This window comes from Dysidea avara, chromosome 6 (genome assembly GCF_963678975.1).
Source record: "Dysidea avara chromosome 6, odDysAvar1.4, whole genome shotgun sequence".
NCBI classification, from domain to species: domain Eukaryota; kingdom Metazoa; phylum Porifera; class Demospongiae; order Dictyoceratida; family Dysideidae; genus Dysidea; species Dysidea avara.
In genome coordinates, this window is record NC_089277.1 from 34127175 (window position 1) to 34151012 (window position 23838).

Consider the following 23838-nt stretch of genomic DNA (forward strand, 5'->3'; position numbering starts at 1 on the left):
ATAAGAAAGAATTGGTGTCAGTAAATGCCTCCATTCCTTTGTACTCAAACCTCAATGCTTCGTACAACCTACGTGTACATGTTATGAAACAGACATCTTGTGAATTAATGTCAATGTGTTTATTTAGGCTACTATATACATGTGTTATTAATGTACATCCCTACATGCTTCATTCATATGGGCTACTGATGAGAAATTCATTGTGTATGTAGTAATAGTATGAATCCATGAACAAAGTGTTGCTCCAAAAGGCTTCTAATAAAATTAATCATGGAGAGCATTTATGATAAAGACATCTGCAATGCTGTAATGCATGGTTGTAAATATAATTACTATTCATTTTGCAATATAGCATTTACATATGCAATGTTTCCCATTTAGCAAATCCCTTAAAATTCACAACACCACCATTAACACAAAGAACGAAAGTCGCACAAACTGCCACATTCACATGTTCTGCTACTGGTGATGATGTGATGTACCAATGGACAATTGGATCAGGATCATTTCCTAGTAAAGTGACTGGTATAAACACCAATACCCTGGTGATCCCAGATGTGAGGTCATCTGATGACAACACCTACTGTTGTACAATTAGTAATGACGGAGATAGTGTTACATCAGATCCTGTTCAATTGATAGTTACTGGTACGTAAATTAACAGGTTACTGTTCAATGTCAATCATTACAATGATATGCAGGTTTACCAAAGCTGATTGTGCTGCCACCCAGTCTGACAGTTGAGACTATGGAGTCTGCCAAATTTACTGCTAGCGTTGGTGGTACTGGTGTTGAGAACTTTGCTTATCAGTGGCAACACAATGGAGACGACATAGATGGAGAAACTGGAGACACTCTCAGCTTTAACAATGTAACTGTAAAGGACAAAGGATTATATAAGTGTATTGTTAAGAATCAGTATGGAGACAGTGATGTATCCTCTGCGCAACTTATTATTCCAGGTGCGAGTGAAAATTTGGGCTAAATACCACTCTTGTTGAATTGAAAATTGAAATATCATTTGGTTTCACCTTGTGAAATTTTACCCATTTTAAATGCAATATACGTATGTACATCTGGGAAATCAGTCTTATTGCCTATTTAGAAAGTGTGGAGAAATGCCGGATTTAAGTATTCAGTATGTTATAGCTCTCCAATGGTTAAAGCTACATGTACCAAATTTAAATTTTCACATGTTGCATGAAATTCCTTACCTTCCAGAGCATTTAGATAGTATTTACTTGATGTTTACTATATCAGGCAAACTCCAAAAGGGGTGGGTAGGTGTTAAATTTTGGTAACTAAAGATGTTTAAAACTGTGTTCGGATGGCAGTATAGTTACAGTATATGTAATTATAATGATTCAATTTGCACCCTTGAAAGTAATGAAAATTCCATATTCTACTACAGGTGTAAGTTGACATGCAGAAATTTATGATGTTGTACATTGTAATTGTAGTAGCACTGTGATGACTATATTTTCTTTATTTTTATTAGTCGCAGCTCCAACATTAACAATACTGCCATTACCCCAAAGTGTAGACCTCACACAAACTGCCACATTTACATGTTCTACTGCTGGTGATGATGTGAAGTACCAATGGACAATTGGATCAGGATCATTTCCTAGTAAAGTGACTGGTATAAACACCGATACCCTGGTGATCCCAGATGTGAGGTCATCTGATGGTAACACCTACTATTGTACAATTAGTAATGATGGAGGTAGTGTTACATCAGATCCTGTTAAACTGACAGTTACTGGTAGGTTAACAGATCACTGTAACGTTTTTATGCCACTTGGTTTGCAGGTGTACCAAAGATGATTGTACAGCCATTGTGTCAGAGTGTCATGACTACGCAGTCTGCTACATTTACTGCTGTAGTAAGAGGTGTTGGGGCAGAAAACTTTACTTACCAATGGAAACACAATGGGGAAATTATAAAGGGAGAAATTGGGGACATCCTCAACCTCAATAATGTAGCAGTCCGTAATGAAGGCTCATATACGTGCATTGTTAAAAACCAGTATGAAGACAGCGATGCATTCACTGCAGAACTTGAGGTTACAAGTAAGCATAAAAGTTGTGCCCACATTCCATGCTTGTAAGAAGGTAGAAATTCTATATTTTAGTGCAGGTCATAGAAATAATCTACACCTGCTACTAGAGGACATTTAATATCTGTTTCATCATGGCTGAAGTAGGGAATAATGTTCACTAGCAAGCCTCGCTTGTTTCATTGCATACAATTTCTAATTTTCCTTACACTTGTGTATTCATATTTTCATAACTTCAAGGCATGCAAAAGTGTGTCATGTGGCCAAGTACAGTCAGTGCAAGCATGCAACAGACAAGTGTGTATTTTACAGTGCAAGAAAATACCATTTTCATACACCCTTAGGTCATTAGTGCCTTACCTGAAATTAACCATTTTTGCAGTGAAGTATCGTTTGGATAGAGCAGAATCTGTCCAGCCATAGCTGAGATACAGTAGTTGCCTTCAAAGTTTGTTTTATTTCTTCATACTTTTCTTCAGACTTAAAAGACAGAAAGAGCACAAACCGCACATTTATAGTACCAATGTTGTATACATTAAATAGCCAGCAAGGGAATTATGACTGATTTTTGAAAAAATTCAAAAACGACATTTTGTCACGATTACATGTTAAACTGCTTAAAGGAATAACTTGAAGATTGATCTGTACATGGAGTAGCCATTGCAGTGCAACCCTTTGTGGTTTGAAAGACATCATGCAAGCAATGATGCAGTTATAACAAAATACCAACCATGTGTAAAAATGTTAAAGCAAGTTTTGTTAATAGAAATGTAATATTATCCATGCCTACCAGTTAATGGAGTGAGCTGAAAATAGGTACATATATATATATAGGTAGAATAAACATTTAGAAAGGCATTTCAGTGGTGTACAAGGAATCAGATTAGAAACCACCGAAAGTCAACTAGATGTAACAAGTGCTTGATCAAGATACTCTAATAGTGCAGTCACCATACGTAATAACATACAATCAAGCCACCATGTAGAGAGTTTACATGAACAAGTCACCCTCTATCTAGAGAATTCAGCTTTTTTAGTATATAGCACTGTTAGAGCAGCTTCTAGAGAGTTAAGTTCAAATTTTGTAAGTTTATAAAAATTGTGATTCAAGAAAGATCTTGCATTGTAGCAAGTACTGGTACTATATCATGTTTTGTGTTTGGTTTACTGTTCATATTTTAGATATGCTTACTATATCATAATAATAGCTATTATTGATTTCATCATATAGTCACACCTCCAGCATTTACAGCACCACCATCACCACAAAGTGTAGACCTCACACAAACTGCCACATTCACATGTTCTACTACTGGTGATGATGTGAAGTACCAATGGACAATTGGATCAGGATCATTTCCTAATAAAGTGACTGGTATAAACACCAATACCCTGGTAATCCCAGATGTGAAGTTATCTGATGGTAACATCTACTCTTGTACAATTAGTAATGATGGAGGTAGTATCACTTCAGATACTGTTAAACTAACAGTTACTGGTACGTATAAGATTATAATAATATCGATTATGTGGTGTTTTTTTGAGTAGCTATACTGTGCATATGCATTCATACATGCATCTCCACTGTCAGCTATAGTGCCCCACATAATAGCTATAAATTATTGCTGCTGATTTTACACCTCTTTATCTATATATAGTAGATTTTAGTATGGCGGCACAACCAAAAAATTGTGCACTTTTTCATAAAGCCATGAAACTTTCCACATAAATAGTAGTCCTCAATACATGTATTTTAGATGTAGTGCCATCGCTGATTTGACCTTTGGTGACTTTTACAGCAATTTTTGTACAGAAAATTGATCATTTTTGTCTTTAACTCCCTGAGGTAGTAATTAACATGTTAAAACATAGTACCAAACAAACAATCTTGCTGATAAAAACAACTAACATTCCACTATAGGTGATTTCATTACAAAGTTATGATCATTTTTACTAGCTGCAAAATTTGATAAATTTACCTGCCCTCAAGGTGTGAATTACCTGTGGGCAGATAATTATGGATAAATTTATCAAATTTTGCAGCTAATAAAAATACTCATAACTTAAGAATGAAATCACCTATTGACTTCAAATAAAAACCAAGTTGCTTCTACCAGCAAGATCTTTTGTTTGGTACCATGTTTTAACATGTTAATTACTGCCTCAGGGAGTTAAAGACAAAAATGACCAATGTTCTGTACAAAAAATAGCCATAAAAGTCACCAAAGGTCAACTCAGTGATGGCACTATATCTAAAATTACATGTTATGAGGAGTACTATTTATGTGGAAAGTTTCATGGTTTTATGAAAAAGTGCACAATATTGCCAATTTTGGGGGCTATGCCGCTATACTATTTAAAACTTTGGAGTTTAATAGAGCAGTCATGTATGTAAAGTAATTTGTAAGTTGTATAGAGTATTTACATTACTCATTTGTAAGTTCCCATAATTCATGCTCATTGGCACATACCCATTGCTCTTCAAATGATTTACCTTAAGCAGTAACTGGTGATTCAATAGGTGAATTCATAATGTTAAAAATATAATTATGTGAACTTAGATACCAGACACACACACTCACATACACACACACTACACACACACAGAGGCACACATACACACACACATAGACATGCACCTTAAGTGTTCTTCTTTGCTACCTAGTTATGGATAATATGACCTTCACCACCAGTACACATCTCTTTCTTTAGCTGGAAAGGAGGCAGATCATATGAATGAAAATGAAGGGTAGCCTTGAAAAGTTGTAAAGTAAATCAGTGGAAAAATCATAATACAGTATAATGGGAATGATTCTAGAAGAAAACATTTGCGGATTTTGCAATTTTACATGCATTTGTGAATATTTTCTTACAAGACTTTTTTTGCAATAAAAAAATAAAATATAATTTTACCTGAAAAAGTTGTACCTTTAGAGGGCTAATACTAGCACTGAATCTTCAACCTTCCTCATATGATTCATGCCTTAGTTTATGCAATATTCATATACCGAGTGTGTATAGCTACTCACCTCACAACTAGCTAGCTAAACTACTATGACACTACAGTGAGGCACACGATCATGTGATTCGAACAGAGATGCAAAACTTCAGCAACAGTAGCTAGGTAAGTGACAGTGGAAAGAAACCATTGCTAGCTACTACAGCCAGGTGATTCACTGTACATGGGCGTGTCTTTTAGTGCCACCCCCAGTGCCTCTTGACTATTGACGATCCACTCATTATTCTGAACATTAATGAAAATTTAAATAAACACTTTAAACTACTTCTCAACCTCAAAATCTGCAATCTACGTAACGTGTCAGGGTCTAGCGTTCCCCGCTCCATAACTAACTAGGCATATGCCCATTTCCTAAATTACTTCATGCATACAATAAATCACGAACATTTTCTCATGAATGAATTAGTAGATCATTTGTGAATGCTTTCTTCCATGGATCATTCCCGTTACACGGTATATGTCAGCAAATTACCATATAGAGGAAACAAACTTTGGCTGTGGTAAACTTTGAGCTAAATTGCATTTGGCGAAATAAGTTCAAGCTTAATCTTTGGCTATAAAGATGCTAATCTCAGGGTGCTATGAGTAATTGGCTGGGTAAACTTTGTCAAATTTAAGCAAATTGCCGGTTTTACCCTGCCAAAGTTTCCCTCTATGCAGTATTAAAAGTTGACAAGATACTTTTGCATGTATTCCATTAGTTTGTTTGAGTGGTACTTCCTTAGCAGTGCATAGTAGTGTAATATTAAAGAATATCATATTAAAAGCTTATTGGTCTAGCTAGCTGCACATCCCTTGGCTGACTCGAGATACTCTAATACAACAGTCACTCTAATACAGCAGTCACTCTAATACAGCAGTCATACATGTATGATATTCTAATAGAACAGTCACAAGTCCAGCTGTGCTACAACAAAAAGCTAAACAAACTAATGTTCTAAAAAATTGTTAATTTAGCAGGAATCTATGCAATAAAAAGTAGTGAAACAAGAGATGAATGCTGGTATTACAGCACAGCTCGGTGGGAAAATCCCTACTTTGGCACAGTAGCTATAAAAATTATTTTATTCAGTGCCAAAGCAGGGACTTTCCCACTGAGCTATGCTGTATTACCATCATTCATCTTTTGTTTCACTACTTTTTATTGCATAGATCCCTACTTCATTTTTTAAAATTAACATTAAAAAAAAAATACTATTGCAATACCCTAGTAATAATTGTGATAATAATTATTATTATTTGCATTATATATTACAAAACAAAAACCTATTAGTTAAATCATATTATTAGAGATGTCAAACAGATGTTTAAAAGTATGACAAACGCATTTTTGTCACAGCATCTTGTAGAGCTCAAAAGATGCTTCAGATTGATATATAGGTTTGCCACATTTGCTTTTTTAATCACAGCAAAATCTCCTTTTACTATATACACTAAGTCTGTCATGGTCCAAACACTACCCTGTCTCAGTCCGTCTTTGGATACCTGGTCCCAAGACAAATCACGACACTGCAATAACAAAGTTTAGTATTAATTTTATAGGCAGTTTTGCTGTGAATAGCCAGTAATTGTTAAATAAATAAATAAGTACGTGGTTCTCCAGACCTCTCTATTGAGCACTATTGGTAGACATAAGCAAGTGACGTTTGGTGATTACCTCACCAATCGTGAAGTATTGTCACTCAGGAAACTAGTACAGGTATTTATATTGCATCTAGCACTGACTTAAAACCACCCAATTGATAAAGTTCTATATACATATGAATGTGGCAATCGATAAAACTAGTCAGCTGTCATCTTCCATACATTTTCTATGGTGGGATCTGGCTTACACACACAAACACATCTAGCTACTCTTATCATGAGCACACTCACCAGAAGAGTACTACTTTAATTAACCAAGTCATCACTATGAAATAAAAAATCTAGTTCCTCAACTGTCCTCAGGACTCCAAATCATTGTGCCACTAATAATAAAAATTACTGGACAAGACATTCCATAATTGTTGTGGAGTTTGACATCTCTAATAATAGCAACTGTACTTCTAAAGACCCTGTGACCATCAAACTAACTATAGCTGAATATACTGTAATCAACAATGTATAAATATTACATACTGTGTGTGTGTGTGTGTGTGTGTGTGTGTGTGTGTGTGTGTGTGTGTGTGTGTGTGTGTGTGTGTGTGTGTGTGTGTGTTATGTATGTTGTGTAGTATGTTGCTTTGGTTAATGTAGGTCTTCCAATGTTGACTATTGCTCCACACACTCAGTATGTGGAAATTACACAAACTGCTAGGTTCACTGCTATGGTGGATGGTACAGGAAAAGAGAACTTCAGTTACCAATGGAAATATGAAGGATCAGATATTAGTGGAGAGACTGTAGATACTCTTAAGATTACCAACACTACAGAAAGTCATTGTGGAAGATATGAGTGTATAATTAGAAATGAATATGGAGACAGTGAAACTTCTTCTGCATTTTTGATTGTGATAAGTCAGTTCTATAATTATATTCTTTATACAGTTGCATACCCTCACAGCAAGCATTTAGCTAACTGGCGAGTGTTCCATTGGTATTACAGCTTTTGGATTACCTAACAGAAATACCTCTATTGTGTTAGGTATATCATGTTCCTCCATATACATGAGACCCATATGAGGCTGAAGTTTTAAAAATCACCTATACACATGTTTGAGTGAAAATAGAGTTTTAGTGTGGCACTGCTAAAATCAGCAAGTGCAGTCAGATTTCATCATGTTTTGAAACACAAAAACAGCTTGAATTAAACATTTTTATACTTTTAATGCCACACTTTGGCTAAGGTTATTAATGAGTTTAAACATGAGTTTAAACACGCATTGTAGCTGTTATAGTAAGCAATACACACACATAATCTTGTACAATGTTTAGTGAGTTCGTCACTTTGCATTAGATACAAAGCGTTTATTTATTATCAGTGTTGGGAGTAATGCGTTACATAAGTAACGCATTACTTAATATTATTACTTTGGTGGTAATTAAGTAATATAACGAAATACACTATAAAAACGGGTAATATAACTCAAGTTACTTTGCTTACAAATGTAACGCGTTACCTAAGTAATATAATTACTGTAACGAGTCTAATATTATGTAATATTATTACTACAAGTAATGAAGTTACTATTCTCGTTAGTTATCCTCTGAGTAATGCCTAGCCACAACGAAGTAACGAAGCCTACCGAATGAAGCTTATTCACCAGCTTTATTTATAACCAAGATTTGCACATTGTCCATGCAGTCATGTCACATGATAAAGTGGTAGTTTTACACGTGACAGCTTAACGCTGTGGACACAAAGTAATATAATATGTAATATTATTATAGTTACTTTATTTTATGGGTAATATGTAACTGTAACTAAATAGTTCAGTTGCAAGTAATATGTAATATGTAACTAGTTACTTTTACAAAGTAACTTGCCCAACACTGTTTATTATACATCAAATTTTGTTGTTATGTATGTACTGTATGTACAATAGTTGTTGATGTTTGGCATTGTTTTACCAAGCATAACATTCCACTAACTCTGTTGAACTGATTCACTGTAATGCTAGACCTTGTATATTTTGGCACACAACCTTTCAACCAGGTCATACCTTCATAGAGACTTCCATAAAGAAACATACAATTATTTTACTTGCACTTGACAATTGCTTACATAAAATTCTTCCTGTATTTACAGCCCCACCATCATCGCAAAGTGTAGGCCTCACACAAACTGCCACATTCACATGTTCTGCTACTGGTGATGATGTGAAGTACCAATGGACAATTGGATCAGGATCATTTCCTAGTAAAGTGACTGGTATAAACACCAATACTCTGGTGATCCCAGATGTGAAGTCATCTGATGACAACACTTACTCTTGTACAATTAGTAATGATGGAGGTAGTGTCACATCAGGTCCTGCTCAACTGACTATTACTGGTATGATCCTATTATATTATCAATGCAAAGTGAATATTCTTGTTCTCCAAGCATGAATTATAGATATACATATATGTGCCTTAGATTTTTCAAAAGAGATCTATATAGACTCTGCCAGCTCAACTTTGGTAGCTACGTATGTACTTGTATAGTAAAATATAAGTAAGTTGTAACTGCCTATTAAAATTTTATAGTTTAGACTTTGGTCATCAATGCCCCTGAAGCTTCATATACATAAGCATTCATACAGTATGGTAGTACTGTATATTAGGGATCACAGAGGTTTGGGTATTTTTTGCTAAAACATCACCCAAAAAACAGCTTCACAATACTACCTTGGCAGTATTGGTTAGGTATAATTAAGTGCCTTCAGTATGAAATTATTAAATGGAATTTTCTGCTCACTAACTGCCTGCCTACCCGCCCACCCGCCTGCCTGATGCCTTCAAGCAAGTGTAACTTGATAACAGCTACAGTACATTGCCACTGTTAAAATTTTAGTAAAAATTTTAGTTACAGCATAACGAAAACCAAAACTAATTGTCTTATGATTTGTTTGTAGAATAACTACTTATTAGAAGCATTTTGGGTTGCACTGAAGGCACTTATGAGCTTAGTTATACCTAACCAATCTTGCCAAGGTGCCATGAAAGTATGAGTTCTGGATAATAGTTTTCATGGGAAGGTGCACACCTTCATGATCCCTACCAAACATCATCCAGTGACAATACAGTCCAAATTCTTGGTCCTAATAAAAGTAATTAATGTTCATTAATGTTTAAGATATATACACTCCGGGCCTTATACTTATAATGTATGCATTTCCACAGAGAGGTAATTTTAAGACGACTTTCATTACTTAAAAGTATAAGGAAAAATTAGGAATTTTAGGTTTGATTAGGGATAATAGAAAAAGTAGGGAAACAAGGGAGGTTGCCTACACCTGCAGATATACTAGTGAACATTTAATGCCTACTTCAGTCATGGGTACCTTATACTTGTTTGTTTAATTTGTAACATTATTGTGACTGATGAACCCACACATACCACATCAAAGAAAAGGATGGTGCCAGAGTTAATTGATAAAGTAAAACAAGCCAGTTTAAACTTCAAAAAATGATAAATCACCTTTTTTTACCTGAAATGCATGATACCTACTAGCCAGTATTTATCTTTACACTTGTATGATTAGGTGCATGGAAGACTAAGAATACAATTACTCCAAATTCAGCTCTACTGTAGTTGATATAAACTTGCTACAATAACTCTAATAAAATTAATGTGACCAGATCTGTGAAAACGGTGCAATTGCATGTACTTGTGAATCCATAACTAGACTTGTGTGTATGGTACCAGCCTGAAATGTGGTCACTTTACATTCCTAACATAGCACTATTCCTGGGTGTAATTTTAAGACAATAGGTTAAACACATGATGAGTTATTATTATGACTTGCTCAGTAAACTTGAAAATTTTGGAAATGCCCTTTTTTGCAGATCTGGTAACTAATATATATTTTAGGCCTTAAGTGTAATTGATAAATTGAATGTACAATTGTTGGTCTAAAATAATGGTGACCAAACTCCATTTTGTTGATAGCTAACGTTGCCAGTTCTCAGAATCTATTTTTTTCAAAAGTGAATTCTCACAGTCTTCCAGAAGGTTTCATGTAGGCCTGCGCCTATTATGCTGGCATAATCTTGAGAATAATAGGTCACCAATTTCGTGAGAATAATTCCGGAATTATAGGATGGTTACAGGCATAATTTTAGAATAATCAGACGACCACAGGAATAATTGGTGGAATTAGGGGGCATGCCTCTTCTTGATTACCTAACTATAAAGAGTTAAGCTACTACAAATGATATAAAGCTGACAGGAGTGCTGGCTGAAAGGAGCTGAAAAGCCTCTAAAAGATTGATATACTCTAATAGAACGCTCAAATACTCTAATAGAGCAGTCAGATCGTTTCATGCTAACAATCTGCAGCCAGCATCCGGATTTAACTGCATGATTATCTGCAATTCTGAAACTTGTACATCTTATACCAGTGTATCTTCTTCAAGTCTTTGAGCATTATTATCTACCTAACTTAGTAATTACAGCATATTATTATAATACACTAATAATTAAATACACTTGAATCATTACTGTAAATAGCTATCTAATCCAAAACAGGCAAGCTGTAAAAAAAGTGTGCGGCCCTCAGAAAGGCTATGGTGAAAAAAGATGTGAAATCCAAGGTGGCGGCCAAGAAATGGCTGTGATGGTAGGTTAGTGGTAAAAATTTTAATAATGACAATTCAGGTGAATTTTTGTGCCGCTTCATAAAAATTCACCTGAATTGTCGTTATTAAAATTTTTACCACTAACCTACCATCACAGCCATTTCTTGGCCGCCACCTTGGATTTCACATCTTTTTTCACCATAGCCTTTCTGAGGGCCGCACACTTTTTTTACAGCTTGCCTGTTTTGGATTAGATTTCATTTCTTTTTGTATTTGTATATCCCAAAGCCGGCCTATGGCCAGCTTTGGGACTTTTTTAACCTATGTTTTTTTCTTTACTACAGGAAGAAGAAAAGATGAAGTAGATGTACTTTAAATATTTTATCAGTAAATGTACAAATTATATATACTGTATAATACATATGTGACCGGATTTGCGAAAAGGGGTCCAATTTGCCAACTTTGACAATTGATAACTTCAGATTGGAAAGAGCTATTGCCTTGATATTTGGGCAGTGGTGAGCACCACTATAGCTGAATACATGGTGAAATGTTCAGGTTAATATGTTACTTAAACACTGAGTTATGGTCTCCAACATTTACGGAATTGGATGTGTGTGGAAGACCCCTTTTCGCAAATCCGGTCACATATATTGATTACAGAAATCTCCATGGTGGTTTCTTTGTAACTGAACACTCTACAAGGTGACTTCTTCTAATGGCTCTCTCTACAGGGTGAATTGTTTGTAGCTGAACGATCTACAAGGTAACTTCTTCTAGCTGATCTCTCTACAGGGTGATGTGTTTGTAGCTGAATTTTGTATAGGTGATTTGTTTGCAGCTGAGCTCTTTACAGAATGGTTTCTTTGTAGCTGAACTCTCTAAAAGGTAACTTCTTCTAACTGATCTTTCTACAGGGCAATTTGTTTCTGGCAGAATTTTCTACAGGGTGATTTCTTTGCAGCTGAACTCTCTACATGGTGGTTTCTTTGTAGCTGAACTCTCTACAAGGTAATTTCTTCTAGCTGATCTCTCTACAGGGAGATTTGTTTGTAGCTGAACTATCTACAAGGTAACTTCTTATAGCTGATCTCTACAGGGTGATTTGTTCGTAGTTGAATTCTGTACAGGTGATTTGTTTGCAGCTGAGCTCTTTACAAAATGGTTTCTTTGTAGCTGAACTTTCTCCAAGGTAACTTCTTCTAACTGATCTTTCTACAGGGTGATTTGTTTGTAGCTGAACTATCTACAAGGTAATTTCTTCTAGCTGATCTCTCTACAGGGCGATTTGTTTGTAGCTGAATTCTGTACAAGTGATTTGTTTGCAGCTGAGCTCTTTACAGAATAGTTTCTTTGTAGCTGAACTCTCTACAGGGTGATTTGTTTGTAGCTGAAATCCCTACAAGGTAACTTCTTCTAGCTGATCTCTCTACAGGGTGATTTGTTTGTAGCTGAACTCTCTACAGGTGATTTGTTTGTAGCTGAACTCTACAAGGCGATACTTCTAGGTGATCTCTCTACAGGATTCCTTGTTTCTAACTGAACTCTCAACAGGGTGATCTGTTCATAGCTGAACTTTCTACTGGGTGATTTGTTTGCAGCTGAACTCTCTAAATGGTGGTTTCTTTGTAGCTGAACTCTCTACAATGTGACTTCTTCTAGCTGAACTCTCTACAAGGTGACTTGTTTCTAGCTGATCTCTCTACAGGGTGACTTGTTTCTAGCTGAACTCTCTACAGGTAATTTGTTTGTAGCTGAACTCTCTACATGGTGGTTTCATTGTAGCTGAACTCTCTACAAGGTAACTTCTTCTAGCTGATCTTTTTCACTGCATATTTGTTTGTAACTGAGTTCTCTACAGGGTGATTTGTTTGCAGCTGAACTCTCTACATGGGAGTTTCATTGTAGCTGAACTCTCTACAATGTGACTTCTTCTAGCTGAACTCTCTACAGGGTGACTTGTTTCTAGCTGAACTCTCTACAGATGATTTGTTTGCAGCTGAACTCTCTACATGGTGGTTTCTTTGTAGCTGAACTCTCTACAAGGTAACTTCTTCTAGCCGATCTTTCTACAAGGTGATTGAGTTTTTTGCAGCTGAACTCTTTACATGGTGGTTGCTTTGTAGCTGAACTCTCTAAAAGGTGACTTCTTCTAGCTGAACTCTCTACAGGATGATTTGTTTGCAGCTGGATTCTCTACGTGGTAGTTTCTTTGTAGCTGAACTCTCTACATGTTGGTTTCTTTGTAGCTGAACTCTCTACAAGGTAACTTCTTCTAGCTGATCTTTCTACAGGGTGATTTGTTTGTAGCTGAATTCTCTACAGGGTGATTTATTTGCAGCTTAACTCTCTACAAGGTGACTTCTTCTAGCTGAACTCTCTACAGAGTGATTGATATTTTTTGCAGCTGAACTCTCTACATGGTGGTTTCTTTGTAACTTAACTCTCTACAGGGTGATTTGTTTGTAGCTGAACTCTCTACAGGGTGATCTGTTCATAGCTGAACTCCCTATAAGGTAACTTCTTCTAGCTAATCTTTCTACAGGGCGATTTGTTTGTAGCTGAGTTCTCTACAGGGTGATTTGTTTGCAGCTGAACTCTACATGGTAGCTTCTTTGTAGCTCTACAATGTTACTTCTTCTAGCTGAACTCTCTACAAGGTGACTTGTTTCTAGCTGATCTCTCTACAGGGTGACTTGTTTCTAGCTGAACTCTCTACAGGTGATTTGTTTGCAGCTGAACTCTCTACATGATTGTTTCTTTGTAGCTGAACTCTCTACAAGGTAATTTCTTCTAGCTGATCTCTCTACAGGCCGATTTGTTTGTAGCTGAACTCTCTACATGATGGTTTCTTTGTAGCTGAACTCTCTACAAGGTGATTTCTTCTATAGCTGATCTTTCTACAGGGTGATTTGTTTGTAGTTAAACTCTCTACACGATAGATTCTTTGTAGCTGAACTCTCTACAAGGTGATTTCTTCTATAGCTGATCTTTCTACAGGGTGATTTGTTTGTACCTGAACTATCTACATGATGGTTTCTTTGTAGCTGAACTCTCTACAAGGTAACTTGTTCTAGCTGATCTCTCTACAGGACAATTTGTTTGTACCTGAACTCTCACATGATTGTTTCTTTGAAGCTGAACTCTCTACGAGGTGATTTCTTCTAGCTGATCTTTCTACAGGGTGATTTGTTTGTAGCAGAACTCTGACTCTACAAGGAAACTTCTTCTAGCTGATCTCTCTACAGGGAGATTTGTTTGTAGCTGAACTCTCTATACATGATTTGTTTGCGGCTGAATTCTCTACATGATGGTTTCTTTGTAGCTGAACTCTCTACAAGGTAACTTCTTCTAGCTGATCTCTTTACAGGGTGAATTGTTTGTAGCAGAACGATCTACAAGGTATTATACTAACTTCTTCTTACTTATCTCTCTACAGGGTGATTTGTTTGTAGCTGAACTTTTTACAAGGAAACCTCTTTTAACTGAGCTCTGTACAGGGTGAATTGTTTGTAGCTGAACTATCTACAAGGTAACTTCTTCCAGCTGATCTCTCTACAGGATGATTTGTTTGTAGCTGAACTATCTACAAGGTAACTTCTTCTAGCTGATCTCTCTACAGGGTGATTTGTTTGTAGCTGAATACTGTATAGGTGATTTGTTTGCAGCTGAGCTCTTTACAGAATGGTTTCTTTGTAGCTGAACTCTCTACAAGGTAACTTCTTCTAGCTGATGTATCTACAGGGTCACTAGTTTGTAGCTGAATTCTCTACATGGTGGTTTCTTTGTAACTGAACTATCTACAAGGTGACATCTTCTAGCTGATCTTTCAACAGGGTGATTTGTTTGTATCTGAACTCTCTACAAGAAATCTTCTTCTAACTGATGTTTTAACAGGGTGAATTGTTTGTAGCTGAACTCTCTACAGGGTGATTTGTTTGTAGCTGATCTCTATACAGGTTACTTATTTCTAACTCATCTCTTGAATTCTGTTCAGGGTGACTGCTCTATTAGGATGACTGCTCTATTAGAGTATCTCGATCTCGCACTTGCTACACCAAGTTGGATTTCGTGTTATAACTCCGTGGCTTTAAGTCTGATTCTTCTACACCATTGAAGAGCCTTTCTAAGATGATAACTCCATCTGTACAGCGATTTTGAAAGCATTACCCCAAGTGGTTTACCTGGTAGGCGTGGCAAGCATAATAATAATAATAATAATAAAATAAAAATATTAAAAATTAGCTAATCTCGATTGCGTAATTGTTACACACTGTTGATTTTTTCGCTGTATCTTCCTGGTTTTTAGCTCGATTTCGTTCAAACCACAAAAGGTTTGAGGTTCAATAGTTAACCTATTCACCCACCGATTTTCAGCTTCTTCCCATACGCGGTTTACCCTGTAGGTGTGACAACATATTGGTGTTATTTTTCGTGCATAATCGCTCATAACTCTTTGTCTGTTTATGGTATTCCAGCCAAAGTTGGTACCGAGATGCGCCTTTATACCCCCCTTCTGTGTGCCAAATTTCAAGGCAATCGGATAACGCGTTCGAGTTTTATAGCAGTTTTTGTAAGTGTGCGACAAGAAAAAGAAAAAGAAGAAGAAAAAAAAAACGAAGAAACTCAGCCAATTTTTGAAGTCGCATATCTCGGGAACGCGCTAAGCGATTTCGCTCAAATTTGGAATGTAGAGTGCTGCAGTTGGGGGGCATGTCCACAGCAAAAATCGTCTTGTTTCATCAAGGAAGCACAGAGCTACGGAGGTGCGAAAATTGCGTTTTCTTTCTTCCTGTCAATATACTCACGGGTGTTACGCGCCGGCTTCTTGGGCCGCACGACACACTACCGTGTGTCTTGATTTTCTTTCTTCCTGTCAATATACTCACGGGTGTTACGCGCCGGCTTCTTGGGCCGCACGACACACTACCGTGTGTCTTGATTCTAAGTCTGCTGTAACTATTAATAAAGTCTATTATGGATAGAAAATAGAAAAATGATGTGTAAGGTGGAGTATTTCATATATGGCTATTAATAATTCGGACAAAACTACTTTAACAGCATCTTGAAAACTAAGCGACTAGCCACAGATATATACTGAATGAGAATAATTATGGAATAATAGGTTGGATACAAGAATAACAAAAAGAATAATAGGAGAATTTTTTGGGAAATTCTGGAAAGAATAATAGGTAAAATTTTGAACATAATAGGCTCAGGCCTAGTTTCATGTTCCAGTCACATGGTTATTAGATTCTCAGTCTTATACAGTAGTATGGTGTGTTTATGATACACAGGTTTACCAAATGTGACGGTGACACCATCTAGTCAAAGAGTAGATGTTTCACAGACTGCCAAGTTTACTGCCACAGCAAGTGGTGTAGGAGAGGAGACCTTCACCTATCAATGGAAACGAAGAGGAGTAGATATCCAAGGAGAAACTGAGAGTACTCTTAACATTACCAATGTGACAAAAAGCGATGGTGGAACCTATGAGTGCATTGTTACGAATGAGTATGGAGACAGAGGTGCATGTTCTGTGGAATTAAAAATTTCAAGTAAGCAAACTAGAAATCTCAAGGAAACATGATTGCATCTGATATCAAATCCATTCCAATACAATACTCTAGTTGACTCTTAATTTATCATTTACTGTAGAAATTGAGGGATCACACACTACACTATACAGACTCATTAAACATACACTAGATAACTCACAATACTACATGCACACTACTCTGTTATACACTCATACTACACTACACCACACCACACTTCGAGTACACACAATACACACACATTCAATATAAAGTTCTATTATAATAATTGCCTTTTACTGTTAGGAACAAATATCAATCCAATCTTGTCAGTGTTGTTGATTTCACTTGTCTTCTTTATAATGGGTAAGTATTATTAACACTTAATGTAATACACTTATTGTGTTCTTGTACATATATGAAGCAATGGGCATGTCATGCAGACTATAGTAAATGATTATGCTGAGAATTGCCTACATTTGTACATGGATTCACCACTCAATCGTCTTTAGATCACATGTGCAATAATACAACATAAATATTCTTGTTTGATGCCACATATTATGGTACTTTCACGTTATCTATCTACTAATGAAGCTTTGTGCAATGAAGTTTTAATCAGAATGAGTTGCTCTAAGTTGTGAAGACCGAATCTAGGCCTCTACTTCAAGTTGCTATCACTACATGCATAGAATAACATTTATTATGCTCCTCCCATTAAGTGCACTAATCATTTATGGTTACCATGCATTTACTTACATAACCCCCAGTCCAGTCACACATGAATACACAGTGTTCCTTTGACACTTTAATCCAAGGAACAGCGAGGAGTAGCCAAAAAGACACCGCCTGATCATATACAATGCCACTGTGAATTTATGTGACTGAATTTGAGGGTAACCCAGTATTCATGCACTCAAATCAAACTCACATTTTTTCACAGTGGATCGCTGACCTACTATATTACCACAGAGCTGTCAAGTCAGGATTAACAGCAACTCTTTCATATACCTTGTGATAGGCACAAGTATAGAGGTTTGGCACCATTTAATGGCCATGGTTTTGTCAGAATGATATTTACTATGCTAGGAAAGCCAAAGAAAGCTGGCTAGTCTCATTTGGGATTGAATGCTTGGTGCAATTTTTGCACAGCTTTAGACACCACGAAGCAGGAATGTATCTATTATTTAGGGAATAGTATAGGCTATGCACTGGCCAGTGGAAGGGACTGGGAAATGTTCTTGATAAAATTTAATAAGTTCTAGTAATTATTGGTGCAAAATTATTCTTGTTGTAAGCATAAAAACAATTGAGAAAATAAAGATACTCTAATAAAGCAGTCAACTTCTAGCCATAATTTTAATCCAGCAGTGACTTACAGTGCATATATAATCAATTAATTATGCTGATATTTAGCAAAATGTTCAGGTTTGAGAAAATAAAAGTGTGGGTAAATTGCCAGAAATAAGTAATTGGAAGATTTTAGGACTTAATTAAGTTATAATTGATGATTACTTTAACTTGCCATATCTCAGTACTGACAAAGCTTTCTTTGCTCATCACAGCCAGGTTTTGTCAAATCCAGCCAAGGAAATATGTGACCGGATTTCATATAACAAGGCTTCCACACACACAAAATCAAACTTACGATTTTACCAGAAATGGATTGCTGGTCTAATACATTATCATATTTCACACTGTACTTCCTTCAGCACTGGCAAGTCTGGTTTCTGTAGCAGCTTTCTTCCGACCCTGTCAAAGCCACGAGTGTGAGATTGGCACCATTAAATGGCCATGGCTTTGTGATAATGGTGTGTAGTGAGATGGGACTTCACAGAGAGCTCGCCAATAGTGTTCTCAGTCAATTTGGAGTAATTTGAGGGCCATGGAGGGCCATGGAGAGCCCAAACGTGGCCTCTGGATTCCAATCGTCTTCTTACTTCATTTTATACCCGTATATTAAGACCACCGTCCACCCCCACCCTCTCACCCTCCCACCCTATTACTACCACCTGTGATATTATTACCCGCTCGAAAAAAGCTGCTCAAAACAGGGCAAATTTTGGGTATCAGAAATGTATACACCCACTCAGTGATATCTAGTGAACACATGAACAATTGGTACAAATTTTGTTTGCACAGCTGTAGGCACTGGGAAGTTATTACACAATGATTCCTTAAAATTGCCATATCTCCTAACAAAGCTTTGTGCGTCGAAGCCTTGTTTTGTCAAATTCAGTCACATATTTGAAATTAAACATAGGTTCTAAAGTCTGTATATAAATACTATAATTCTATTTCATAATGTTTCAGAACCAAACTCAAGGGAATGGATCATTGAGAATAAGATGACAGTGTCTTTTGGAGCTCTCATAGGTAAATTGCATGTAAACATACAGATGTTGATGATTATATCATTTCACATAGCACAGTTTGCATAACAGATTTTTGTTTGTTTTAATTTTATTTACCATAATATTATCTAATCCAAAACAGCCAAGCTGTAAAAAAAGAGTGTGGCCAAGAAATGGCTGTGATGGTAGGTTAATGGTAAAAATTTTAATAACAACAATTCAGGTGAATTTTGTGCCAAGACCAAGCGGCACCAAAATTCACCTGAATTGTCGTTATTAAAATTTTTACCATTAACCTATCATCGCAGCCATTTCTTGGCCACCACCTTGGATTTCACATCTTTTTTCACCATAGCCTTTTTGAGGGCCACACTCTTTCTTTACAGCTTGGCTGTTTTGGATTAGATTTCTCTTCTTTTTGTTTTTGTATATCCCAAAGCCAACCTATGGCAGGCTTTGGAGCTTTTTTAACTTATCATTTTTCTCTACCACAGGAAGAAGAAAAATATGAAGCAGTTGTTAAATACTTTAAATATTTCTAATTTTATCATTAAATGTACAAATTGCGTGTAAACATACAGATGTTGATGATTTTACCATTTCACATAGCACAGTTTGCATAACACATATATTTATAAAAGAACTCTCTACATGATGGTTTCTTTGTAACTGAACACTTTACAAGGTGACTTCTTCTAGCTGATCTCTCTACAGGGTGAATTGTTTGTAGCTGAACTATCTACAAGGTAACTTCTTCTAGCTGATCTCTCTACAGGGTGTTTTGTTTGAGGCTGAATTCTGTACAGGTGATTTGTTTGCAGCTGAGCTCTTTACAGAATGGTTTCTTTGTAGCTGAACTCTCTACAAGGTAACTTCTTCTAGCTGATCTCTCTACAGGGCGATTTGTTTGTAGCTAACTTTTCTACAGGATGATTTGTTTGCAGCTGAACTTTCTACATGGTGGTTTTTTTGTAGCTGAACTTTCTGCAAGGTGACTTCTTCTAACTACAGGGTGGTCTTGTTCGTAGAGCTGAACTCTCTACAGGGTAATTTGTTTGCAGCTGAACTCTCTACAAGGTGGCTTCTTCTAACTGACCTCTCTATAGGGTTACCTGAACTCTCCACAGGGGGATTTGTTTGTATCAAAACTATCTGCAGGGTGATTTATTTGTAGCTGAAGTCTCCATAGGGTGATCTGATCTCTCTACAGGGGGTGATTTGTTTATAACTAATATCTCTACAGGTAGGTTTGTTTGTAAATTAACTCTCTACTAGTTGATTTGTTTGTAGCTGATTTCTCTATAGGGTAATTTGTTTGTAGCTTAACTCTCTACAAGGTGATTTGTTTGTAGCTGAACTCTCTACAGGGTGATGTGTTTCTAGCTGATCTCTCTACAGAGTGATTTTTTTGTAGCTGAACTCTCTAGCTACAGAATAACTTGCAATGTAATAGAATTCTATAATGGAGTAAATAAATTAGCTGAATGCTCTATTAGGGTGACTGTTCTATTAGAGTATCTTCATCTCGCATTAGCTACACTGAGTTGGCTTTTGAATCATAACTCAGTGGTTTGTAATCCGATTCTTCTGTACTACTGCAAGGACTTTCTATGAAGATTATTCCAGCTACACACTGTTTTTCAGCTCATTGCTCTAAGTGGTTTGCCTAGTAGGCGTAAAAACTACTACTTTTTATTCATAAAAATTGATCGCGTAATTGTGACACAGGTTGGGTTTTGTGTCATATCTCCATGGTCTTTATCTCGATTCCTTTCAAACCACTCCTACGATGGTTACTCCATCTACATAGCAATTCTCAACTCATTCTATGAAGCGGTTTACCCTGTAGGCGTGATATTGTTTTATACGAATAATCAGTCATAAATCCTGAACCATTAATCGGATTTACACCAAATTTGATACTGTGATGTACCTTTGGACTCCCTTTCTGTGTGCCAAATTTCAAGGTGATTGAAGTACGCATTTGAGTTTTATAGCAATTTTTACAAGTGTGTGAAAAGACAAAGAAGAAGAAAAAACTTAGAAAAAAATTGAAACTTTGGCAGCTCGTATCTTAGACATCGCTGGAGCGATTTCCTTCAACTTTGGACTGTAGACTCCCCTAGCTGGCAGGCAACCCTGTAGCAAATTTGGTTCCAATCGGATAAGGGATCATCGTGATACAAAGGTGTGAAAATGATGTTTTCTTCCTGTTAATATACTCATGGTGTGGCACACCAGCTTCTTGGGCCACACGACACACTACCATGTGTCTTGATATCAGTCTTTCCTGACTGTTGTATTAGAGTAATTAAGTGACTGTTCTATTAGAGTATCTCAATCTTTTTCCATGAAATGTAAATAGTCAGCCAAGAAACAATAAAAATAATAACATTGCACATTTTCTTGATATGAAATGCAGTATTAAGGTGTAGTGTGTTCATATTATGCTGTATTTTTGGCACATTTGAAAGAATGGGTAAATACGCAAGTTCCAGAAAAAAATATGCATGCTTTTAGAAAATGTGAGACCTCATTGAGACTTATAAACCATTGAATGGCCACTATACAATATTGACTGGTCTAAATTTTCTCACTAAGTACTGTACATGACATCACTTGAAACTTTTTTTTAAAAACCATGCAATTGAGAACAAATTTCTTTAGGCAGAGAGTTGTTAATGAGAGGAATTACTTACCATCCAACATATATAGTCTAAGCACTTACTTTAAACAAAAACCTTGATGAGTTCTGGGAAGTTACAGGACATGGATATGAAAAAAGGGACCTGGAGCCTAAACCTTTATTTATTTTTGAACAATTATGTATGTATATCCATAAAATTAATAAATAATAATAATAATCTCCTCACTAGTTGGTGAATTAACATTCTTTGAGCAATTAGCTTAACACAGGTGCACACTTCCTGGTACCGAGGTTATAATTTAGGCAGGTACAGTAGTTAACATCATAAGGAATTAAAGCTACAAAAGAGAAGGCACTTACAGTACTCTAACAGAACACACAGGACAGCACACAGACAAATGAGCATGCATGCGATGGGCATGCTCACACCTCTCCTAAATGTGGTAACAGTTTCCAACAGTCCATGCCATATGCATTGCTACCAGGATGGTATATATTTGCTTACTATCAGCGAAAAGGTTATTAGTTAGAAAAATACGCATCAGAAAGGCATAAGTATAAAATAAAAATAAAATACTCCACAGGCAGGATTCGAACCTGCAACCTATGATGCAATAAATGCAACAAATTTAGGGAGGTGCTATACCAGCCAAACTGATTGCCCTCAATGGAATACAGTTGAAATTTTCTCTGTGTCTTGTTACCCAGATAGGTGGGATTCCATTGTACTATTATAATAATTATACTGACACACAATCAATGGACCACACACAAATCAGTGATAAGCTGCAGCATGTGTTTCATGGTTTACTAATTCTACTCATTCATTTTGTGTTCTAAGTACACTACAAGAACATGTATTGCATTGAAAATAAGAATACAATTATATTATGAATGCGTACATATTTAGAAATAGCATGTTGTTAATGTATGATGGTATTTCAGTCTTAACCATTTCATATATACTCTTTGTCTCGTTTCAGCAATCATCCTCTGCCTTTTCATGCACAACAAAACACTGAGAAAACGTAGTAATTAAATTTACATTATATAAGAGTATTATTTGTATTAAGCTGTGACATAATCTGTTGTAAAGTAGTTTTAGTTATGTATTTATATTAATGGTTTACAGGGTTTTTCCCTCTAATTACAGTACCATCCATAATAAGACTTGAGGTTTTTTTCTCTGTAAACAATGTTTCCTTTATTTTTATGCTTATTGAATTTGTACATAGTATACTATGTTTTACTACTTTTAGTTTGCTCCACTTTTACAATTAGATAGTAGCTAATGCATCTGTGTATGTTGCTACGCAATTGTATAGCTCTGTATACTTTACAGCTATTGAGTATGCTATTGTAGGTAGAGTTATCTTTGTTTTCATTGTGTGAGTATAGTTCAATATTCACTGCTATTATAGCACTTTGCTGTGGTCCTCAGACTTGTATGTACACGAGGTGTGTATCAAGCAAAGCACTCATTCCTGTTGTACATAATGTAATACTGACTCTGATAGTGTAGAAGAAAATAATTTTTAATTGTTTGTGTAAAATTGTACTCCACATACCAGACTAAGGTATATTCTAGCATTTGTGGTATACATTCATGTATTATGGTATTACTATTGGTAGCAATTTTTCTAAAGTCGCAACTATAAAATATATGCACTAACTTTAGTCTCCTAGGAGATTTCTGTACTATGGGATATGCTTGGAGGATAAGTTTTCTAATAGAGTATTTTACTGTCCTATCCCTAGCTTAAAGGATGGGGACTCATTGGGGAGGGGGTGCACATGTCCCAGGGGTGAGGTTTCCGGGAACCTCTTGGATTTGGCTTACTTCAGAACAGCTGTCCAGGAAAATATCTTTTGCTAGTATTATACTGATTGTTCCTTAGCTACAACCAAACCATCTCAAAGAGCATAATATGCACACAAATCACACTCACCAATATTCATCGGCTAACTGATACCATTGATATCACTTCCTTACAGCAAAACTTAAGGATCGACCCCAAGT

At 36.2% G+C, this 23838-nt stretch overlaps 1 protein-coding gene across 1 annotated transcript in view; it reads left to right on the forward strand.

Annotated features, from left to right (window-relative positions):
* LOC136258393 (uncharacterized) overlaps positions 1 to 23055 on the forward strand; it is a 118426-nt gene extending 95371 nt beyond the window's left edge. Inside the window, exons 23-33 of the mRNA XM_066051700.1 lie at positions 382 to 648; positions 702 to 962; positions 1499 to 1765; positions 1813 to 2073; positions 3292 to 3558; positions 7315 to 7575; positions 8807 to 9052; positions 16578 to 16838; positions 17124 to 17183; positions 19131 to 19193; positions 22802 to 23055. Of these exons, the coding sequence (XP_065907772.1) occupies positions 382 to 648; positions 702 to 962; positions 1499 to 1765; positions 1813 to 2073; positions 3292 to 3558; positions 7315 to 7575; positions 8807 to 9052; positions 16578 to 16838; positions 17124 to 17183; positions 19131 to 19193; positions 22802 to 22857 (2270 nt within the window). The 3' untranslated portion in view covers positions 22858 to 23055. The remainder of the gene's footprint in view (positions 1 to 381; positions 649 to 701; positions 963 to 1498; positions 1766 to 1812; positions 2074 to 3291; positions 3559 to 7314; positions 7576 to 8806; positions 9053 to 16577; positions 16839 to 17123; positions 17184 to 19130; positions 19194 to 22801) is intronic.
* Positions 23056 to 23838: the final 783 nt, after the last annotated feature.